Genomic DNA, 24722 nt, shown 5'->3' on the forward strand with positions numbered 1-24722 from the left:
GGGGGGGTTGCATTGTAATTTCCGAAAATTGCCATATGTGGTGGAACACGGCAGTGTGGTGATATTCACCTATTGATTTTTTTTCCCACCACTGGAACAGCGTTTTGTTGTCAAACTAATGACGCTGATTACTGGTTGAAGAAGAGAATTGGGTTGGTGACTTGGATCGTTGGTTTGTTCTGCTCGTAGATACTTTAAGTAGGAGTTTTTTAAAAGGGAGTAACAACATGTTTTGTTAGTTTGTGTCCTGACAGTATTTTCTGGGAAAGTAACTTGTGCAAAGTGTTTAGCCCAAGTAACACTTCCTATGTAAATAAGCAAATTGTAACAACATTTAGATTTTAGTAGAGTGGACTACTACTTAGTAGTACTACTTACAACATTACAACAGGCTATGTCAATGGAACTACTCTGTCCTTGATTTTGCCATTGTACCAAAACAACAACGGTATCCTGCGTTTTAGGGTTTTGAAACTGTGGTGAGGTTGTGTGGTTGAGGACAAACTACTGTCAAGTGGAGGGATGTTGCCTTTGACCTCTTTACCGGATCAATGGGATTAACCATGTAGTTTAGGATGTAATGGATTGACCTGTTCATGGCTGCTTGGATACTTATCATATTATGTTTTGTAGTGAATGGTGCTCAGCCCAGTGAGACGAGTGAACGACCTCCAGCTGTGGCTTTGGCAGTTGAGAAGAGGGTCTTGTGTTCAGTATATAGCCTAGCATGCTAACTGTGTGTCTGTCAGGGCTGGCACAATAATTGTGTAACCAACAATTATGGATAAGAACCTTGAGCAATATTTTTGTTGTTGTCATAATTGTTAATATATTAATTTTAGGGGGTAACATTTTTTGTTATCACAGTACATCTTTTTTAATTTTTACACAGAGGGTAGGCTAAGGGAACGGCACGATCAGGAGGAAAAGGAAAATTTTCTAAAATTCCAAGCTTTCAAAACCAGTACTTTTTGAGATCAAAGCTGTGTTGTATTCATTAGGCTAAGTATGACATTCATTCAAGCTTTTGGAAGCTTCGTTGCCAGCTCAAAAAAAATGTTCACCAAAAATGTCAGTTATGACAATCGTTTCCCAATATTACACACTTGTCACAGCCCGTGTGTGTGGCAGCTTCATTAAATAGTACCCGCAAAACACCAGTCTCAACGTCAACAGTGAAGAGGCAGTGTTTTAAGTGATGGCTAGGCTAAGTGTCTATTCTTTTGCCCATCTTAATCTTTTCTTTTTGTTGGCCAGTCTGAGATATGGCTTTTACTTTGCAACTCTTCCTAGAAATCCAGCATCCCGGAGTCGCCTCTTCACTGTTGACGTTGACTGGTGTTTTGCGGGTACTATTTAATGAAGCTGCCAGTTGAGGACTTGTGAGGTGTCTGTTTCTCAAACTAGACACTAATGTACTTGTCTTCTTGCTCAGTTGTGCACCGGGGCCTCTCACTTCTCTTTCTATTCTGGTTAGAGCCCGTTTGCACTATTCTGTGAAGGGAGTAGTACGCAGCGCTGTACGAGATCTTCGGTTTCTTGGCAGTTTCTCGCATGGAATAGCCTTAGTTTCTCAGAACAAGAATAGACTGGTGAGTTTCTGAAGAAAGTGCTTTGTTTCTGGCCATCATGAGCCCGTAATCAAACCCACACATGCTGATACTCCAGTTTTATTTCTTCTTTAATCAGAACAACAGTTTTCAGCTGTTCCAACATAATGGCAAAAGGGTTTTCTGATGTTCAATTAGCCTTTTAAAATGATAAACTTGGATTAGCTCACAAAACAGGCCATTGGAACACAGGAGTGATGGTTGCTGGTATGATGCTGGCCTCTGTACGCCAATGTAGATATTCCATTACAAACCTGCCGTTTCCAGCTACAATAGTAATTTACAACATTAACAATGTCTACACTGTATTTCTGATCAATTTGATGTTATTTAAATGGACCAAAAATGTAGCTGTTCAAAAACAAGGACGTTTGAACGGTAGGGTATGTGCATGTTTTTGTATTTTTTTTCTAGGAAATTTGATGAGGGGGGGCTTCAAGATAAAATTGGAAGTCTGTGGCGTTGTGGAGAAATAGGTTAGCTAGGCCTATATAGGAAGGATTGGTGTTTGATCACTGAGAATGTCAAAGATTCCCAGGAATTGCCATTTTGGAGAAAAGCTACATTTTTTTTAATGACCCTTCAAATCCGAAATAATACTTTTGTTACATTTTGTTAGCTCAGCTGGTTAGCTAGCGCTGTCTCGTTGACCTCGAAGCATTGCTAATGCTAGCTAGCCACTTAATTTGAGAAAACATTTTATATTAACCTGTTACTCCTACCCCCTACTTTTTTGAACATTCTGTTAAAAATCGCGCAACATTTCAGCGCCCTGCTACTCATGCCATAGTATATGCATATGATTAGTATGTGTGGATAGAAAACACTCAGACGTTTATAAAACTGGTTAAATCACGGCTGTGACTATAACAGATCGTGCGTTTCATCGAAAAGTGCAGGAAAATCTGGTCACTGAAAATGGAAAAATATATATCCCTGCGCGACTTTAACCCATTGATAAAGGTAATAGGGCTGAGGTTGCAATACCTACAGCTTCCACACGTTGTCTAGAGTCTTGTCATTTGCCTAGGCTTTGTTTCTTGGTCAAACAGATGCAAGGCAGCGCAGTTCTTCAGGTCTCGGACCGGATATTTTGGTTGAGATTCTACCCGGACATTTTTTCCAGACGGACAGCTATAGAATATACTTTGTCTTGTGATTAATTTGATCAAATCAAATCAAATTTATTTATATAGCCCTTCGTACATCAGCTGATATCTCAAAGTGCTGTACAGAAACCCAGCCTAAAACCCCAAACAGCAAACAATGCAGGTGTAAAAGCACGGTGGCTAGGAAAAACTCCCTAGAAAGGCCAAAACCTAGGAAGAAACCTAGAGAGGAACCGGGCTATGTGGGGTGGCCAGTCCTCTTCTGGCTGTGCCGGGTAGAGATTATAACAGAACATGACCAAGATGTTCAAATGTTCATAAATGACCAGCATGGTCAAATAATAATAAGGCAGAACAGTTGAAACTGGAGCAGCAGCACAGTCAGGTGGACTGGGGACAGCAAGGAGCCATCATGTCAGGTAGTCCTGGGGCACGGTCCTAGGGCTCAGGTCCTCCGAGAGAGAGAAAGAAAGAGAGAATTAGAGAGAGCATATGTGGGGTGGCCAGTCCTCTTCTGGCTGTGCCGGGTGGAGATTATAACAGAACGTGGCCAAGATGTTCAAATGTTCATAAATGACCAGCATGGTTGAATAATAGTAAGGCAGAACAGTTGAAACTGGAGCAGGAGCATGGCCAGGTGGACTGGGGACAGCAAGGAGTCCTCATGTCAGGTAGTCCTGGGACATGGTCCTAGGGCCCAGGCCAGTTGAAACTGGAGCAGCAGCATGGCCAGGTGGACTGGGGACAGCAAGGAGTCATCATGTCAGGTAGTCCTGGGGCATGGTCCTAGGGCTCAGGTCCTCCGAGAGAGAGAAAGAAAGAGAGAAGGAGAGAATTAGAGAACGCACACTTAGATTTACACAGGACACCGAATAGGACAGGAGAAGTACTCCAGATAAACAAACTGACCCTAGCCCCCCGACACATAAACTACTGCAGCATAAATACTGGAGGCTGAGACAGGAGGGGTCAGGAGACACTGTGGCCCCATCCGAGGACACCCCGGACAGGGCCAAACAGGAAGGATATAACCCCACCCACTTTGCCAAAGCACAGCCCCCACACCACTAGAGGGAAATCTTCAACCACCAACTTACCATCCTGAGACAAGGCCGAGTATAGCCCACAAAGATCTCCGACACGGTACAACCCAAGGGGGGACCCAGACAGGCCGACCACAACAGTGAATCAACCCACCCAGGTGACGCACCCCCAGGGACGGCACGAGAGAGCCCCAGCAAGCCAGTGACTCAGCCCCGTAACAGGGTTAGAGGCAGAGAATCCCAGTGGAAAAAGGGGAACCGGCCAGGCAGAGACAGCAAGGGCGGTTCGTTGCTCCAGAGCCTTTCCGTTCACCTTCCCACTCCTGGGCCAGACTACACTCAATCATATGACCCACTGAAGAGATGAGTCTTCAGTAAAGAATTAAAGGTTGAGACCGAGTTTGCGTCTCTGACATGGGTAGGCAGACCGTTCCATAAAAATGGAGCTCTATAGGAGAAAGCCCTGCCTCCAGCTGTTTGCTTAGAAATTCTAGGGACAATTAGGAGGCCTGCGTCTTGTGACCGTAGCGTACGTGTAGGTATGTACGGCAGGACCAAATCAGAGAGGTAGGTAGGAGCAAGCCCATGTAATGCTTATTAACATTAATGATCGCTTATTAACATTTACTAATACCTAAAGTTGCATTACAAATGTATTTCGAAGTGTTTTGTGAAAGTTTATCGTCAACTTTTTTAATTAAAAAAAATGACGTTACGTTATAAGACGCTATTTTTTCCCTGTTTATCACAGTCTTCATAGATCGATATCTAGGCTATATATGGACCGATTTAAATCGAAAAAAAGACCCAATAGTGATTATGGGACATCTAGGAGTGCCAACAAAGAAGATGGTCAAAGGTAATGAATGTTTTATATTTTATTGTGCGGTTTGTGTAGCGCCGACTATGCTAATTATTTTGTTTACGTCCCCTGCGGGTCTTTTGGGGTGTTACATGCTATCAGATAATAGCTTCTCATGCTTTCGCCGAAAAGCATTTTAAAAATCTGACTTGTTGCCTGGATTCACAACGAGTGTAGCTTTAATTCAATACCCTGCTTGTGTATTTTAATGAACGTTTGAGTTTTAACTAGTACTATTAGCATTTAGCGTAGTGCATTTGCATTTCCAGATCTCTAGATGGGGCGCCTGCGTGCCAGGTAGGAGCAAGAGGTTAATTAAGTTAACAAGTTTGAGTATGACTCCCATCTGCTGTCGACATCATCAGGATACGATTTGAGAGCACTCGTTAGCACCAAAACGTGGTTATATAGCTTTGACTGTATGCTGACAGGGAATTCGGAGCCATTCAGAGGCTAGCTACACCAGCTTCCTGTGAAGCAATTGTAATGACAGTCCACCACAACATGCCCAAGAGTGTCCTGTTTAGCAAGGGGTAGTCTGTTTTAATTTCATTGCGTATTAGAAACACAGTTTGGGATCATTGTGAAGGGAATTTGCCAGTGGTTGAGTGGTTGAATGGGGAATTGGGCTTCCCAGGAGAATATTGTCTGCGGTTGCAACAGTAACCAAGGGGGCGGGGCTTAGCAAAGGGTCAATTGTGTCATTTGGCAGAAGACTAGGGCCTATGTACGTACATTTCCAGTGAATGCAACGGGATGCATAGGCTTACATCTTCAGAGAAACTGTAGGCTACATGTTTTTGGGCCTCCAATGGATACAAATTCCACAACACTTCTGGAATGTTCTGTATATTCATGGAATGCGTTGTTCTGTTTCCACAGGCATTGAGAGCATTCTAGAAGGGTTGTTTGGGTCGAGGTTGGTGGAGGACCTAACGCTATTTAAAGGTGAGTCCGTATGTTGCACTGACACACCAACCAACATAATTTAGGTTTTAATTAGCGGAAGTTATGTCCCTCCCATTCATAACCACAAATCATTGATCCAGGACTCCTGAACTGAAGCCTGCGTTGATTTTGTTAACAAAATCAAACATATCAAGAGGTGCAGGGAAGTCTGAGTTTGGAGCCGATGTAAAAGCATGTACGGTTCTTTTAGGCATTATTTGGGGATTTGACAACTTCTTTTTGAGAGCTGTAAACAACTAAACGGGACTACGATACCATTTGTTTTGGTTTTAAGGAAAAGTACAATGGGATCCATACCAAGAAAATAATGGAAGTCAGTGGGGTTACAATATAAACATGTGAGTTCAGCTAAAACTAAAGCTAGAACCCTCAGGGCTCCATTCAATTTGTCATAATCACACCAGCAGACCAATTCAGATTTCCATTCCACTAATTGGTCTTCTGACCAGGCAGACCATCTACTTTTGGGAAAAATAGTACTAGTACTGCAAGAATGCTCAACAAACCATATAACTCAAACATGTTACCAATTTGAATTAAATTAAGGACCTATTCTTAATTTCTAGATTTTTTTTGTTTGTTTTTTGTTGTTAAATTTTACCCCTTTTCCTCCCCAATTTCGTGGTGTCCAATTGTTAGTAGCTACTATCTTGTCTCATCGCTACAACTCTCGTACGGCTCGGGAGAGACGAAGGTTGAAAGTCATGCATCCTCCGATACACAACCCAACCAAGCCGCAATGCTTCTTAACACAGCCCTTAATTTCTATACTTGATGAAGAGAGGAATTAATTTATTTAAAAAAGACCTGGAAAAAAAATATACTGGATTTTAAGTTAGTGTAACACATTACTTATAGAACATAGAATACAATATGAACTTAGTGTTTAACGATGAACTGGCCATGAAAGCCTATTCCATCAGACGTTCTTCATTTAGATTGTTTAATAGGCCCTGTAGACCTAGTTCAATAGTGAATCAATATGAACATGTCCAACACCTCTGACTAGGTATATTATTATGCTCTTTGCTGAAGGTTAGTAGGACTCAAAGCAAATGGATTTCCATGGCAACTGACAAACCAGGCACCAATTCGCGCTCACTGACACCATTTGGTAATTTTCTTTGTGTTGATGGTCTGAGATGAACTCCTTGTGTCTGTTCATGTTTATTTTTTCTAAATTCCCCCTCCCCATGACTCTTAAATGAATTTGCCTTGACACTGCACCACTGATTTCAAATGATCAAAGCTCAATGATTAGTTGATTATGTGAATCCTCTGTGTAGTGCCAGGGCACGCGAGGACCGAGTTAGGGAAACACTGCTCTAATCTCATTTTAGATATTCATGTAAGTAAAAAACAAAACAATCAGTTGTGAATGTAGTGCATAATACAACCTTAGAAACCACATTCACTGGAAAATACTTTAAAAAATAAATAATTACCAATCAATTGTCAATGTCTACTCATGTTTTGATTTGTACAATAAGTGGTTGACTCTGACATCTGTGATCCTTAAGTCTAGGGGACTGTGTCAGTGTAGCCAAGGTTTCTTAAGGGTTTCTTTTGTTACCGTGTTCTTCACCACCATCTTAGATGTATTTTGTCGTACTATACCCTGTCCTTTCTAAAATGTATCTTCTCGTGGATCCACAGGCAGTGAGCCCGAAGGCGGTACAGACTGGTCATTTGACGAGAACTGCACGTTCTGCTGCGTAAGACGAGACAAAGTCAAGGTAACTTATTTTCTTTTCACGTCTTTCTCTTGCTCTATTGTGTTCTGCTGTTCCACCCCTAGATGAGTGTACCTTCTGTATTACCACACTACAAAAGCAGCAACATTGTCCTTTAGAAGCACCTTGTTTCTGATTGAATAATTCAACAGTCTCTCTCTCGCGCAACTGTTGTACATGTACCTATCTGCTGTGAAGTGGTAATATTTTCAAAGACCATAGGATACAAAGAAAGCACATTCAGAACTGAATGTGGAACGGCTAGGTTGTATGAATAGGTGTTATTCTGAAAGAGACCTAGAGGAAGTAGCTATAGCCTAATTTATTCTGAAAGAGAAAGCTTCAGAGCTTGAGGAACTAGACTATGAATTGTTAGTATTCTGAAACATGGAACTGACCAAGGCCAGATGTGAATTTGAAGGCCATACAGACTGTATAGAATCTAATAGAGGCGTATTGGAGGGGAGTTTGCTCAAACTTCACCCACCCACCATTTGGGGCGGCAGGGTAGCCTAGTTGTTAGAGCGTTGGGCTAGTAAACGGAAGGTTGCAAGTTCAAAACCCCGAGCTGACAAGGTACAAATCTGTCGTTCTGCCCCTGAACAGGCAGTTAACCCACTGTTCCTAGCCCATCATTGAAAATAATAGTTTGTTCTTGCCTAGTTAATAAGGGGGAAAAAAAAGTTTTTAAAAAATCAACTGGACCTTAGCCTGTAGAGAAGCAGAGCTGTGCCCATGAAAGCAGATCTGCACTTGAAGAGAAATAAAAAGAACAAGCTGTTCATCCTCCCATTCCACCTGGCTACTGTACTGATCTAGGACCGTGGTTCCCAAACCTAGTCCAGCTTTCAGCTAACTCTTGAAAGTTGTAATAGTAAAATGCACAAGGTGCCATTTTTTGTAATTGAGTAGTGCATTATCAGTTTTCCTCAGTAATTGCAAACCTTCGAGCTAACTTGTCAGAAGTGTCTGGATCAACTAGCCCATTTCAGCTATCATTTTTTAGCTAGTTGTTTTTAGCTTATACATTTAGTTGTAATGTTTGAATCACTCAAATCACATGCATACACATTAGATGTGGCGTAATCTATAGAATTGCATGGAAATTTGCTTTAAAATGGATTAAAAAAAAATCTTTGCCCCACGACAAAATGTGTAGAATTGCAGGTAACTGCCAGCAAGAGGTGTGTGTGAAGCATTTGTCATGAACAGTGCTTCTGCCCATAGAAATAGATGTGACCCGCGGGATGTTCCCCAATGCTGGATCGGGGTCCCGAGTGAAAAGGTTTGGGACCCGCTGATCTAGGAAAACAACAAACATTGCCCCTACCAGATACAGTCCAGGGTCAAATATTGATATCTCCCTAATGGATAAAGCCCCAATGTAGTATTTTGTAATCACCACTGTCTAATAAATATGTTTTCATTTTACAGTGATTTATCATTTATTTCCCTGAGCCTCCTTTGGCCCTTGAAATGCTCAGTCTAATCGTGTGGGTGTTTGAAGATATTTACATGCACAGCCCTGATGCGGGATGGGCTCTAGACCATCCTTACCTAGATGAACAGTCTGGACTATACTAATCAGATAACATTGTGGTGTCATGATGTGGGCCATAAATTCCATTCCACCTGAACAGGCTGAAATTCTAGGTTTTTTTTTTCTTCTCCAAAAGCTCTTATGCACTTCGTGTGTATCATAATTTTCACAATTTCAGAGTTATATTTGTACAAAAAAACAAGGAAATCATGTGTTCAACGGCACTGCACCTTTACCCCCAACTAGGGTTGCACATTTTGGGGAATATTCAGAGGTGGAAACTTTCTGTGGGAATTAACGGGAATATATGGGTATTAACAGAAATGTATGCAAATTAATATTAATACCATTTAAATGTAGATGCTTTTTTGTATTGGATATATTTACCATATCATAAGGAGACCAACACAAATTTTACCTTATCATAAGTAGACATAATTGCAAATTGATTAAATCCTTCCAATCGATAAATAAATGTTACGAATTGAACTTTAATTAAATGACTTGACTCTTCACATGGCCCTCTTGAACTTGAACCTCTTGAACTTCAGACTCTGAGGCCTCATCTTCACTGTCACTTTCCAACCTTGTTGAGGATGGCTCGTTGTCAGGCTCAAAAAGCTTCAAATTTGCCCGGATGGCTACACATTTTTCAACCCTTGTACTGGTCAGCCTGCTGCGTGCTTTGGTGTGTGTGTGTGTTCCCAAACAAGGACCAGTTGCGCTCTGATGCAGCTGATGTTGGTGGGATTTGGAGGATGATTGAGGCAACAGGGGAAATTTCCTCAGATCTACAAAGTCCCTTCCAACCAGGTGGCTGATGAGATATGTTAGCATGACCGCCATAATGCATCACCATCCCAAAGCCCTTGCTTGGAAGTGTACTCCGCCAGACTGCCAAGAACCTTGCCCTCATCCAGGCCAAGGTGGCGAGACACAGTAGTGATAACACCATAGGCCTTGTTGATCTCTGCACCAGACAGGATGCTCTTGCCAGCAGACTTGGGGTCCAACATGTACGTTGCAGTGTGTTTGGGCTTCAGGCAGAAGTCTTCACGCTTTTTGATGCATTTCAGAACTGTAGTTCCCTCTGCTTGGCACAACAGTGAAGTGGGCAGGGTAGTATGGATTTATTATAGTACATCTGCAAGCTTGAGTCTGAACATCAGACAGGATGGCATTGTCTTCCCTCTGCTTACCATTCTCTCCCAAAATACATCATCCAGTAGGATCCTCGTGGTGGGGCTGTCCATATCGGCAGACTGTGATATTTCTGTGGCCATTTCTTGGAGAGACTCCTTCCTCTCCAGGAGACTGTCAAACATGATGACAACACCACCCCAACGGGTTGTTGCTGGGCAGCTTCAATGTGGTGCTCTTATTCTTCTCACTTTGCTTTGAGGTAGATTGCTGCTATAACTTGATGACCCTTCACATATCTAACCCATTTCCTTGACTCTCTTGTAGAGTGTTTTCAGTGCCATGATGTCCTTAAGGAGCAGATTCAATGCATGAGCATCATAGCCAATGGGTGTGATGTGAGGGTAGGACTCCTCCACTTTAGACCAACCAGCCTTCATGTTCGCAGCATTGTATATCACCAGTGCAAATACCTTCTGTGGTCCAAGGTCAATGATGACTGCCTTCAGCACATCTGAAATGTAGAGACCAGTGTGTCTGTCCCTTGTGTCTGTGCTCTTGTAGATTATTGGTTGAGGGGTGGAGATGATGTAGTTAATTATTCCTTGCCCAAGACCGTTCGACCACCCATCAGATGACATAGTCTGCTTTCTCTGGTTTGCTTGCCCATCACTTGAACTCTGTAACCCATAAATGAGTAGATAAAGCATGTCTTGTTTCGGGGGGGGGTGGTGTATGCTGGGTGAAGAACATTCAGAAATCTCTTCCAATACACATTGCCTGTGAGCATCAGAGGCGAATCCGTTGCAGACACTGCTCGAGCAAGACATTCATCAGCATTTCTCTGACTACGTTCCTTCATTGAGTCAAAAAAAACTTCTGATTCCAGGAGGATCATGAGTTGTTGCCAACAATAAGGTGTCTGATTCATCATTTTCACCTCGAATAGAAGTAGAGGGACTCTTGTCAGGTTGCTTGTTGTGTGCGCTGAGGGAACTTTATGCACTTGGCCAGAGGATTCTGCATTTTCGTTGCCTTCTTCACACATGATTTGGCACAGTATTTACAAATGTACACATCTATTCCTTCTACATTAGCTGCAGTGAAATGTCTCTGGAAATCTTGGCATTTTCCTGTTAAAAAAGTTAAAAAATAAAATAAAATAAAAACTCAATTTCATGTACAGATAAATAGTTAAGCAGTTAGATTGAACAACTCCTTTATGAAGTTTTGAAATTAAACATGTATGCAACAGGTGAATTAACACTCCTCAGTTAGCAGGCTCAAGCAAGTTAAAACCCACATGGTAGCAAAAACTAAGTTAGAAATGATTTAAACACAATTTGCTGTAGTCTACTCTTTACTAGTTAACAAAAAATAATTTATAATTCACCCCACCATGTATTTTAATCAAAACGTACCATAAAGCATGTAGTCCTTGTCTCAGACAGTGTAGTAGTGTGGGCTCAATAGCATCTCATTAGTGTGCAAGATCTTGAGAATCAGCTGCACATGTGATGGAAGAGGGCACTGCACATGTGCCTCAATGGTTTATAGAAGCAGGTATCCGCGTGCCATCTCATTGGTTATAACCACGTGGGTGATTGGAAGATGAACTGTTTTGCCAGTAGTTGTGGTAATACTATGAAAGTTTAGATGCCAATCACCATATAAGTTCAACGATGAAAAAGCCTGGAAGGAGGAGAGATGACTAGAAACGATTCGGTTGGCTGTTTTATGTGTGGATTAATTGGCGGAGTAGAGTACCTTGTGCATTTCAGGTAAAATAACAACTCAATGTTTCTATCCCAGGACAAATTAGCTAGCAACAGCAAGCTAGTTAAAAAGGACAAATTAGCCAGCAAGTGCAAGCGAACTAGCTAAATTGCAATACATGTTTAATTATTTTCTACCTGTCCCCAAATTAATGTAATTGGTTGAGTTTGTTTTGCTATTTTAACCTGCGTGTCGTGATCGCATTTGGTGTAGGGGGACAAAATACATTTATGCACGATAGCGCATGCACACAGCCGGTTTGGGTTCCATGTAAAGGGCTTATATCCAGACACACTGTTGTCGTGCATAAGAACACCCCTTAACAGTGGTATATTGCCCATATACCACACCCCCTTGTGCCTTATTGCTTAACCTCTCTGGGATATTCGGGATGGTAGCGTCCCACCCCACCAACGGCCAGTGAAAGTGCAGGGCGCCAAATTCAAAACAACAAAAATCTCCTTATTAATACAAGCATACAAGTATTTTACACCATTGTAAAGATACAATTCTCGTTAATCCAGCCACAGTGTCTGATTTCAAAAAACCCTTTATAGCGAAAGCACCACAAATGATTGTTTGGTCACCACCAAGTCACAGAAAAACACAGCCATTTTTCCAGCCAAAGAGAGGAGTCACAAAAAGCAGGAATATAGATAAAATGAATCACTAACCTTTGATCTTCATCAGATGACACTCATAGGACTTCATGTTACACAATACATGTATGTTTTGTTCGATAAAGTGCATATTTATATCCAAAAATGTCATTTTACTTTGGCGTGTTATGTTCAGAAGTTCCAAAACATGCGGTGATTTTGCAGAGAGCCCCATCAATTTACATAAATACTCATAATAAACATTGATGAAAGATACAACTATTATACATGGAACTTTAGATAAATGTCTCCTTAATGCTGTGTCAGATTTTTTTTTAAAGCACACCATGCAATAATCTCAGTACGGCGCTCAGAGACCAAAACAGCCAAAGAGATATACACTGCTCAAAAAAATAAAGGGAACACTAAAATAACACATTCTAAATCTGAATGAATGAAATATTCTTATTAAGTACTTTTTTCTTTACATAGTTGAATGTGCTGACAACAAAATCACACATTATCAATGGAAATCAAATTTATCAACCCATGGATGTCTGGATTTGAAGTCTCACTCAAAATGAAAGTGGAAAACCACACTACAGGCGGCTCCAACTTTGATGTAATGTCCTTAAAACAAGTCAAAATGAGGCATCCGCCAACTCCTGGACAGTATGTGGTGCAACGTGGCGTTGGTGGATGGAGCGAGACATTATGTCCCAGATGTGCTCAATTGGATTCAGGTCTGGGGAACAGGCGGGCCAGTCCATAGCATCAATGCCTTCCTCTTGCAGGAACTGCTACACTCCAGCCACATGAGGTCTAGCATTGTCTTTCATTAGGAGGAACCCAGGGCCAACCGCACCAGCATATGGTCTCACAAGGGTTCTGAGGATCTCATCTCGGTACCTAATGGCAGTCAGGCTACCTCTGGCGAGCACATGGAGGGCTGTGGAGCCCCCCAAAGAAATGCCACACCACACCATGACTGACCCACCACCAAACCGGTCATGCTGGAGGATGTTGCAGGCAGCGGAACGTTCTCCACGGCGTCTCCAGACTGTCACATCTGTCTCATGTGCTCAGTGTGAACCTGCTTTCATCTGTGAAGAGCACAGGGCGCCAGTGGCGAATTTGCCAATCTTGGTGTTCTCTGGCAAATGAAAAACGTCCTGCACGGTGTTTGGCTGTAAGCACTACCACCACCTGTGGACGTCGGGCCCTCATACCACCCTCATGGAGTCTGTTTCTGACCGTTTGAGCAGACACATGTACATTTGTGGCCTGCTGTAGGTCATTTTGCAGGGCTCTGGCAGTGCTCCTCCCTCGCTTCCTTGCACAAAGGCAGAGGTAGCGGTCCTGCTGCTGGGCTGTTGCCCTCCTACGGCCTCCTCCACGTCTCCTGATGTACTGGCCTGTCTCCTGGTAGTGCCTCCATGCTCTGGACACTACGCTGACAGACACAGCAAACCTTATTGCCACAGCTCGCATTGATGTGCCATCCTGGATGAGCTGCACTACCTGAGCCACTTGTGTGGGTTGTAGACTCATGCTACCACTAGAGTGATAGCACCGCCAGCATTCAAAAGTGATCAAAACATCAGCCAGGAAGCATAGGAACTGAGAAGTGGTCTGTGGTTATCACCTGCAGAACCACTCCTTTATTGGGGGTGTCTTGCTAATTGCCTATAATTTCCACCTGTTGTCTATTCCATTTGCACAACAGCATGTGAAATGTATTGTCAGTCAGTGTTGCTTCCTAAGTGGACAGTTTGATTTCACAGAGGTGTGATTGACTTGGCGTTACATTGTGTTGTTTACATGTTCCCTTTATTTTTTGAGGTGTGTGTGTGTGTGTGTGTGTGTGTGTGTGTGTGTGTGTGTGTGTGTGTGTGTGTGTGTGTGTGTGTGTGTGTTCGATAAAGTTCATAATTTAAATACCTTCTTTTGTTAGGGCGTTTGGTAAACAAATGCAAGCGCGCGTGCAAGTCCAGTGGAAAGGTCGGACTAAAGGTCCAAGAAGTTATATTGCAGGTCGTAGAAACATGTCAAAAGAAGTATAGAATAAATCTTTAGGATGTTTTTATCATAAATCTTCAATAATGTTCCAACTGGAGAATTCCTTTGTCTGTAGAAAAGCGTCGTAACGCAAGCTAACTTTGCCACGAGCTCGTGTCACGCGGTCATGTGAATCTGCCAGACACCTGGCTCAATCCCCTCTCATTTGCCCCCACTTCACAGTAGAAGCCTCAAACAAGGACTGTTAACATCTAGTGGAAGCCTTAGGAAGTGCAAAATGACCCCACAGACACGGTATATTGGAATGGCAATGAGTTGAAAAACTACAAACCTCAGATTTCCCACTTCCTGGTTGGATTTTTCTCAGGTTTTCGCCTGCCATATGAGTTGTTTATACTCAGACATCATTCAAACAGTTTTAGAAACTTGAGTATTTTCTTTCCAAATGTTCTAATTATATGCATATTCTAGCTTTTATGGCTGAGTAGCAGACTCTTTACTCTGGGCACCTTTACTCATCCAAGCTACTCAATTCTGTCACCAAGAAGTTAAGTACGTGTCTACCATATGCCACAGCATGTCACTTCTGCTGCTAAGACTCTAATCCATTTGTTTCTGGTTTCTCTCTTCTCCAAGGAGCACTTAGTTGGCCTGAGCAACCAGGGGTTGGAGAGTGGGGCTGAACCCCTGCTGGTCAAAGACCAGACCAAGATCAACAGACTTGAGAAACAAGCAGAGGAATTTTTTAATGCAGTCCTCTACAAAAAAGGTAGGTCTTTACTTACGAAGAACTATATTAGTTACAGCAATTTCTGTAAGATTGTGTATCGACAGGAATATCTAACAGGACCATGTGTGCTCTTAGTTACATTTGAGAAACTGTTGCTATGGTTGAGATGGCTTTCGCTCACGGGCTTAGGGTCAACCGTCTCTACAGATGTCTTTATAATGTTATTTTCCCCTGTCCCTCCCTCAGATGTGCCCAGCTTCTCAGACCCGCACATTCCAGGAGTGGCTCTGGACATAATGCAGAGGATGATCCGCCAGTTTGCTGCAGAATATACCTCAAAAAGTAGTTCCTCTACCCCGGCCTTCGGCTCCACTCCCAGGCCTGGTCCCCACGCAGACCAAAGCCTGCCTCCTCCTCCCCCCTCGCTGCCCACGGTGCCCCCAGCTGCCAGCCCTGGTGGTACTGCTATCCCCTCCGTACCCAGCCAGAACCCCGTCCTCTCCAAGCTGCTGATGGCCGACCAGGACTTGCCTCTCGACCTCACTGTCAAGAAGCCTCTGCCACAGCCTGTAGAACAAGGTAGCAGCAGATGCACTAGTGCTGGTAGTAGAGTGACCGAGCAGACACACTTGTACTGGTAATATATTTGATGTAAAGTAACCTCTTCCTACCTTTCAAGAGGTTCCCGCCACAGCCTGCAGAACAAGGTACCAGCAGATTCACTACACTACTGTACTGCACACTAGGGTTGAATGATTGGAACCTGGTTACTGAGATTTATTGGAATTTACCACTCAAAACCACTCCTTTTTCCCAGGATAAATAACTGCCAGATCCTGGTAAATTATAATAAATTATTTTTATGAACAGTATGGCATGAAATGAAACTGCTAAATTATATGAGATGTCTAAATCTGTCTTCTCTATAACCTCTGATGATGAATCAACCCTCAGGGTGGGGACAGACAGCCCATCTCAGTATGGAGCACAGTTCACAATGCATGTAGACTTATCATCTCACCATGCTAACTTTTATTCCCTTCTGACAGGTGCATTTGCTGCAGCATAGCCTATGATACAGTAACATATAGAATGAATGTGCATCTAATTTACCATCTCCATCTGGCTTTCGAGGGTCACCTTGTTTTTTTCATTGTAAAGATTATTTTTTAATTGCAGAGTTTTTAAACAGACTCACTCTAATATTGTTGTTTAAATCAGTGCACTTGCAAACACTGTCTTTCTCTCTCTCCAACTCTATTCAAATTGCATCCAAAATAGATAACCCTGTTCTAGATTTGTATGTATAGCCCTATATATTGATGTCCTAGCCTACCTCTTTCATATTTACATTCACTGCTGTATTAGCCTTGTATTTAGCTAATTAATGATGGGGTATGCTTATAGATTGTCTCTTGCTCAATACACAAGGACCTGTTCTCCGCTGGCCTCTCCTTAAAAAACACTCCTTAGCTCTTGGAGTCCCAAGCAGGAAAAGCTAGACTGGAATAGCTTGCTGGACATAATTTATTTTAGCGTTATACCAATAGACTATTCGAAGAGGGACGCAAGCTCTTTTTTTTTGCTGATTTTTAAATTCAGCAGCCAAGAGAACTCTCGGGTACTTTAACAGAAGAGTGAACACGTGATGGCGGTAGGCTATAGCAGTTATTCATTCAGAACCAGAACCATTCAATCTTCTTGAAGAGAAGTGAAAGCCTTCTGCATCTAATTCTAGTCCTATTTTATTCAAGGATGACATTAGCATGATGAAGATTAATTAAATAAGTTTTGTTGTCCTTAACTGTTAACTTAGCGAGGAAGGAATTAAGCGAATGAGGTAGACTAATAACATTAGCGGAAATATTATGAAAGCTACATATGCCTCAGCATACTGGATATAGAAATGGGCCACATTTTTATATTTCAAAATGTGCTAGCCTACAGGCTACATTTTGTAGGCAGCATGTACTGCACCAGAATCACATGTTCTCATGGTTTGAATGATGTGCGTAATTCCAGTCCATGTAATACAGTTCACACTCAAAAAGATTAGCTTAATGGAGCTAGTTTCATTTATTTACCCAAGAGAGCACATACAGCTGAAGTCGGACGTTTACATACACCTTAGCCAAATACATTTCAACTCAGTTTAATTCAACTCAGTTTAATACATTTAATTCTAGTAAAAATTCCCTGTCTTAGGTCAATTAGGATCACCACTTTATTTTAAGAATGTGACATGTCAGTAGAATAGTAGAGTTATTTATTTCAGCTTTTTTCTTTCATCACATTCCCAGTGGGTCAGATTTTCACATACACTCAATTAGTATTTGGTAGCATTGCCTTTAAATTGTTTAACTTTGGTCAAATGTTTCGGGTAGCCTTCCAGAAGCTTCCCACAATAATTTGGGTGAATTTTGGCCCATTCCTCCTGACAGAGCTGGTGTAACTGAGTCAAGTTTGTAGGCCTCCTTGCTCGCACAGGCTTTTTCAGTTCTGCCTACACATTTTCAATAGAATTGAGGTCAGGGCTTTGCGATGGCCACTCCAATACCTTAACTTGGTTGTTCTTAAGTCATTTTGCCACAACTTTGGAAGTATGCTTGGGATCCTTCTTCATTTGCAAGACCCATTTGCGGCCAAGCTTTAACTTGATGTTTAAACTGATGTCTTGAGATGTTGCTTCAATATATCTACATATATCCATCCCCACAACATGATGCTGCCACCGCCGTGCTTCACGGTTGGGATGGTGTTCTTCAGCTTGCAAGCCTCCCCCTTTTTCCTTCAAACATATTGATGGTCATTATGGCCAAACAGTTCTATTTTTCTTTCATCAGGCCAGAGAACATTTCTCCAAAAAGTACGATCTTTGTCCCCATGTGCATTTGCAAACTGTAGTCTGGCTTTTTTATGGCTGTTTTGGAGCAGTGGCTTCTTCCTTGCTGAGCGGCCTTTCAGATTATGTCGATACAGGACTCATTTTACTGTGGATATAGATACTTTTATACTGGTTTCATCAAGCATCTTCACAAGGTCCTTTGCTGTTGTTCTGGGTTTGATTTAGCTCTTTTTGCACCAAAGTACGCTCATCTCTAGGTGACAGAACGTGCCTCCTTTCTGAGCGGTATGACGGCTGCATGGTCCCATGGGGTTTATACTTGCATACCATTGTTTGTACAGATGACCGTGGTACCTTTAGGCATTTGGAAATTGCTCTCAAGACAGAACCAGACTTGTGGAGGTCTACAATTTTTTTTCTTGGCTGATTTCTTTTGATTTACCCACAATGTCAAGCAAAGAGGCGTGGAGTTTGAAGGTAGACCTTGAAATGCATACACAGATACACCTCAATGATTGACTCAATGATGTCAATTAGCCTATCAGAAGCTTCTAAAGCCATGGCACAGTCAACTTAGTGTATGTAAACTTCTGACCCACTGGAATTGTGATACAGTAAGTGAAATAATCTGTCTGTTATCAATTGTTGGAAATATAACTTGCACAAAGTAGATGTCGTAACCTACTTGCCAAAACACTAGTTTGTTTACAAGAAATTTGTGGAATGGTTGAAAAACGAGTTTTAATGACTCCAACCTCTGTGTATGTTACCTTCCAACTTCAACTGTAGCTAGCTACATCTATGGGTTTTTAATGTTTTCCTGTCGTGCGTAATGTGCAGTAGCCTGTATCATATATTTATTCGTGAACAGCACAAACATTTGGCCTTTTTTGGGCTTGGGCTCATTAAATGTCGTTAATGTACGGCTCGTAAAATATATGACATATTTGGCTTATCATGCTGAGGTAGCATCAGGTTTGAATTTTCATGCGGACAAAGTATATTTCAATGCTTTATAATGCTTTTGAAAGACCCTTCCGGTTTTGGCGGGAAATACTGGGTTACCCGGGAGAAAGGGATTTATTCTTGGAATGGAACGTTTTGTAAAATACTGGGAATATATTAAACCCTTTTGCTCATGTACTGCACTAATCCTTGTGTCCTGTACCTAGATGGAGTCCTGGACCTGTCACTCAAAAAGGGACGGGCCAAAAGCAGCACACCATCGCTCCGCAGCCCACATCTTTCCCAGACGTCCACTCTTAAAGGGTAAGACTAACTTTCTGTTTCTACTTCCTGTAGGGCTTTACCATAGCTCACTCCCCAACCTGTTCAAACAACAGTTTATAATAACCTCTAGGAGCTCATGAAGCGATGGTCACCAACTCTGGTCCTGGGGAGATGCATGGTGTGCCTGTTCATTTGACTGTGTGACATTAGTGGTTTCACATGTGCATCTTCAAGAAGGACATCTTGAAGGAAATGCTTTGGTATCAGGAGACATTATATTATTATTATTATTGTATTCCTTTTAAATACACAATAAGATGTAGTTAATATTCCAATGGATTTTTAGAAATCATCCAAATAAACCCCTAACCAGTAGAGCTTCCGTTCTACTAATTACACTACATGGTGTTCAATGGTTTACATTGACTTTCATTTCAATGTCAAAAATAATGTAAAATCTTTAATCCAGTAAAGTCTTGTGTTTTGCCCTAGGGCAATGCCTCATATCATCACACCGCGGTATGGATGTTAGTACATTTGAAGGGGAACACAGCGGAATTCATTTTTAATTTGGATTAATTAAGCAACAGTTTCTCCGCTCTCTAGCTACACTCCTCTCTTTAGAGGGACGTGAGGGTGAGGGAGGGACGTGAGGGTGAGGGAGGGACGTGAGGGTGAGGGAGGGACGTGAGGGTGAGGGAGGGACGTGAGGGTGAGGGAGGGACGTGAGGGTGAGGGAGGGACGTGAGGGTGAGGGAGGGACGTGAGGGTGAGGGAGGGACGTGAGGGGGAGGGAGGGACGTGAGGGGGAGGGAGGGAAGGGAGGGAGGGAGGGAGGGAAGGGAGCCAACTGCTTGTGGTAAAGCTGTTCAGAATGTACAGCTCTGTATGCAGAGATCCACAGATGTATAGGTCCATATATCTAGTATCTACCAATCTCTCTCCTCTCTCTCTCTTTCTCCCCCCTTTTCTCTCTTTTCTCTCTCTGAAATGATATTTCAAAGCTGAGGTGAGATGGAGAACTGATTTGAAGGTGGAGGGAATATTTAGAAGTGCAAAAAAAAAGCAGACACCTGTCAAGTCATAATATATTGGTTTATGCCTGCTAGTGCATTAGCAACAGTAAAGCACATGCTTATTTTATTTACCTCTGTGTCCGTCATTATTTCCTTGTCATTATTATCACAAATCAATCATTCACCCATCAATTTAATGTAATCATGTTCACTCAATAAGACCTGATGATTTGCTATGTTCTGTCACACATTCTGTGTGTGCCTTGAGTGCTGACCTGGCAGACAAGTATTTCAGATGTTTTCCTTAGTAACAGTATTTGTCAGGTTGATATTGTGAGTGTTTATGTACAGTAAGAAGCCCTATAACTTCCCATACTGATGGCTTACTCTTTTATTGCTGTGCTTGTTCAGTGGTAACGTCACTCGCTAAGGGCTATCGCTACGTTAGCATTAGTCATTAACAACACTATCATCGTGCCCTGCTCTGTTATTAAATACCTGACTGCCTTGCTGCAATGACCAACATGTCCCCCCCTCCCCCTGAGCTATGTGGACAGGACTAATGACCAACATGCCCCCCCTCCTCCCTCCTGAGGTATATGGACAGGACTAATGACCAACATGCCCCCCCTCCTCCCTCCCTCCTGAGCTATATGGACAGGACTAATGACCAACATGCCCTCCTCCCTCCCTCCTGAGCTATATGGACAGGACTAATGACCAACATGCCCTCCTCCCTCCCTCCTGAGCTATATGGACAGGACTAATGACCAACATGCCCTCCTCCCTCCCTCCTGAGCTATATGGACAGGACTAATGACCAACATGCCCTCCTCCCTCCCTCCTGAGCTATATGGACAGGACTAATGACCAACATGCCCTCCCTCCCTCCTGACCTATATGGACAGGACTAATGACCAACATGCCCTCCTCCCTCCCTCCTGAGCTATATGGACAGGACTAATGACCAACATGCCCTCCTCCCTCCCTCCTGAGCTATATGGACAGGACTAATGACCAACATGCCCTCCTCCCTCCCTCCTGAGCTATATGGACAGGACTAATGACCAACATGCCCTTCTCCCTCCCCCTGAGCTATATGGACAGAACTAATGACCAACATGCCCTTCTCCCTCCCCCTGAGCTATATGGACAGGACTAATGACCAACATGCCCCCCCTCCTGCCTCCTGAGCTATATGGACAGGACTAATGACCAACATGCCCCCCCCAGGACTAATGACCAACTGCCCCCCCCCCCTCCCCCTGAGCTATATGGACAGGACTAATGACCAACATGCCCTCCTCCCTCCCTCCCTCCTGAGCTATATGGACAGGACTAATGACCAACATGCCCCCTCCTGCCTCCTGAGCTATATGGACAGGACTAATGACAACAAGCATGGACAGGACTAATGACCAACATGCCCTCCTCCCCCTGAGCTATATGGACAGGACTAATGACCAACATGCCCCCCCCTCCCTCCCCCTGAGCTATATGGACAGGACTAATGACCAACATGCCCCCTCCTCCCTCCTGAGCTATATGGACAGGACTAATGACCAACATGCCCCCCTCCTCCCCCCCTGAGCTATATGGACAGGACTAATGACCAACATGCCCCCTCCCTCCCTCCCCCTGAGCTATATGGACAGGACTAATGACCAACATGCCCCCCTCCTCCCTCCCCCCTGAGCTATATGGACAGGACTAATGACCAACATGCCCCCCCTCCCCCTGAGCTATATGGACAGGACTAATGACCAACATGCCCCCCCTGAGCTATATGGACAGGACTAATGACCAACATGCCCCCCCCTCCCCCTGAGCTATATGGACAGGACTAATGACCAACATGCCCTTCTCCCTCCCCCTGAGCTATATGGACAGGACTAATGACCAACATGCCCTTCTCCCCCTGAGCTATATGGACAGGACTAATGACCAACATGCCCTCCTCCCTCCCCCTGAGCTATATGGACAGGACTAATGACCAACATGCCCTTCTCCCTCCCCCTGAGCTATATGGACAGGACTAATGACCAACATGCCCTCCCCCTCCCTCCTGAGCTATATGGACAGGACTAATGACCAACATGCCCTCTCCCTCCCTCCTGAGCTATATGGACAGGACTAATGACCAACATGCCCCCTCCCCCCTGAGCTATATGGACAGGACTAATGACCAACATGCCCTCCTCCCTCCCCTGAGCTATATGGACAGGACTAATGACCAACATGCCCCCCTCCTCCCTCCTGAGGTATATGGACAGGACTAATGACCAACATGCCCCCCCTCCCCCCTCCTGAGGTATATGGACAGAACTAATGACCAACATGCCCCCCTCCTCCCTCCCCTGAGCTATATGGACAGAACTAATGACCAACATGCCCCCCTCCTCCCTCCTGAGGTATATGGACAGGACTAATGACCAACATGCCCTCCCTCCTGAGCTATATGGACAGAACTAATGACCAACATCTCCCCCTCCTCCCTCCCCCTGAGCTATATGGACAGGACTAATGACCAACATGCCCCCTCCTGCCTCCCTCCCTCCTGAGCTATATGGACAGGACTAATGACCAACATGCCCCCCCTCTGAGCTATATGGACAGGACTAATGACCAACATGCCCTTCTCCCTCCTGAGCTATATGGACAGGACTAATGACCAACATGCCCTCCTCCCCCTGAGCTATATGGACAGGACTAATGACCAACATGCCCCCCTCCTCCCTCCCCTGAGCTATATGGACAGGACTAATGACCAACATGCCCCCCTCCTCCCTCCTGAGGTATATGGACAGGACTAATGACCAACATGCCCCCCTCCTCCCTCCCCCTGAGCTATATGGACAGGACTAATGACCAACATGCCCCCCTCCTCCCTCCCCCTGAGCTATATGGACAGGACTAATGACCAACATGCCCTCCTCCCTCCCCCTGAGCTATATGGACAGGACTAATGACCAACATGCCCTTCTCCCTCCCCTGAGCTATATGGACAGGACTAATGACCAACATGCCCCCCTCCCCCCTGAGCTATATGGACAGGACTAATGACCAACATGCCCTTCTCCCCCCTGAGCTATATGGACAGGACTAATGACCAACATGCCCCCCTCCCCCCCTGAGCTATATGGACAGGACTAATGACCAACATGCCCTTCTCCCTCTCCCTGAGCTATATGGACAGGACTAATGACCAACATGCCCTTCTCCCCCCTGAGCTATATGGACAGGACTAATGACCAACATGCCCTTCTCCCTCCCCCTGAGCTATATGGACAGGACTAATGACCAACATGCCCTTCTCCCTCCCCTGAGCTATATGGACAGGACTAATGACCAACATGCCCCTCCCTCCCCCTGAGCTATATGGACAGGACTAATGACCAACATGCCCTTCTCCCTCCCCCTGAGCTATATGGACAGGACTAATGACCAACATGCCCCCCCCTCCTGCCTCCTGAGCTATATGGACAGGACTAATGACCAACATGCCCCCCTCCTGCCTCCTGAGCTATATGGACAGGACTAATGACCAACATGCCCCCCTTCTCCCTCCCCCTGAGCTATATGGACAGGACTAATGACCAACATGCCCCCCTCCTGCCTCCTGAGCTATATGGACAGGACTAATGACCAACATGCCCCCCTCCTCCCCCCTGAGCTATATGGACAGGACTAATGACCAACATGCCCCCCTCCCCCTGAGCTATATGGACAGGACTAATGACCAACATGCCCTCCTTCCTCCCCCTGAGCTATATGGACAGGACTAATGACCAACATGCCCCCCCCTCCCTCCTGAGCTATATGGACAGGACTAATGACCAACATGCCCTTCCCTCCCTCCTGAGCTATATGGACAGGACTAATGACCAACATGCCCCCTCCTCCCCCCCTGAGCTATATGGACAGGACTAATGACCAACATGCCCTCCTCCCTCCCCCTGAGCTATATGGACAGGACTAATGACCAACATGCCCCCCTCCTCCCTCCTGAGCTATATGGACAGGACTAATGACCAACATGCCCCCCTCCCCTCCTGTAGCTATATGGACAGAACTAATGACCAACATGCCCCCCTCCTCCCTGACCAACATGCCCCCCCTCCTCCCTCCTGAGCTATATGGACAGAACTAATGACCAACATGCCCCCCTCCTGCCTCCCCCCTGAGCTATATGGACAGAACTAATGACCAACATGCCCCCCCTCCTCCCTCCTGAGCTATATGGACAGAACTAATGACCAACATGCCCCCCTCCTGCCTCCTGAGCTATATGGACAGAACTAATGACCAACATGCCCCCCTCCTCCCTCCTGAGCTATATGGACAGAACTAATGACCAACATGCCCCCTCCTCCCTCCTGAGCTATATGGACAGAACTAATGACCAACATGCCCCCCTCCTGCCTCCTGAGCTATATGGACAGAACTAATGACCAACATGCCCCCCTCCTGCCTCCTGAGCTATATGGACAGAACTAATGAC

At 44.2% G+C, this 24722-nt stretch overlaps 1 protein-coding gene across 1 annotated transcript in view; it reads left to right on the forward strand.

Annotated features, from left to right (window-relative positions):
- The window catches only part of LOC124039044 (mediator of DNA damage checkpoint protein 1-like), a 67937-nt gene that overhangs the window by 18003 nt on the left and 25212 nt on the right, over nucleotides 1-24722 (forward strand). The window contains exons 2-6 of the mRNA XM_046354925.1: nucleotides 5507-5572; nucleotides 7250-7329; nucleotides 15037-15169; nucleotides 15377-15709; nucleotides 19148-19244. Of these exons, the coding sequence (XP_046210881.1) occupies nucleotides 5507-5572; nucleotides 7250-7329; nucleotides 15037-15169; nucleotides 15377-15709; nucleotides 19148-19244 (709 nt within the window). The remainder of the gene's footprint in view (nucleotides 1-5506; nucleotides 5573-7249; nucleotides 7330-15036; nucleotides 15170-15376; nucleotides 15710-19147; nucleotides 19245-24722) is intronic.

This window comes from Oncorhynchus gorbuscha, linkage group LG07 (assembly GCF_021184085.1).
Source record: "Oncorhynchus gorbuscha isolate QuinsamMale2020 ecotype Even-year linkage group LG07, OgorEven_v1.0, whole genome shotgun sequence".
In the NCBI taxonomy this organism is placed as follows: Eukaryota; Metazoa; Chordata; class Actinopteri; order Salmoniformes; family Salmonidae; genus Oncorhynchus; species Oncorhynchus gorbuscha.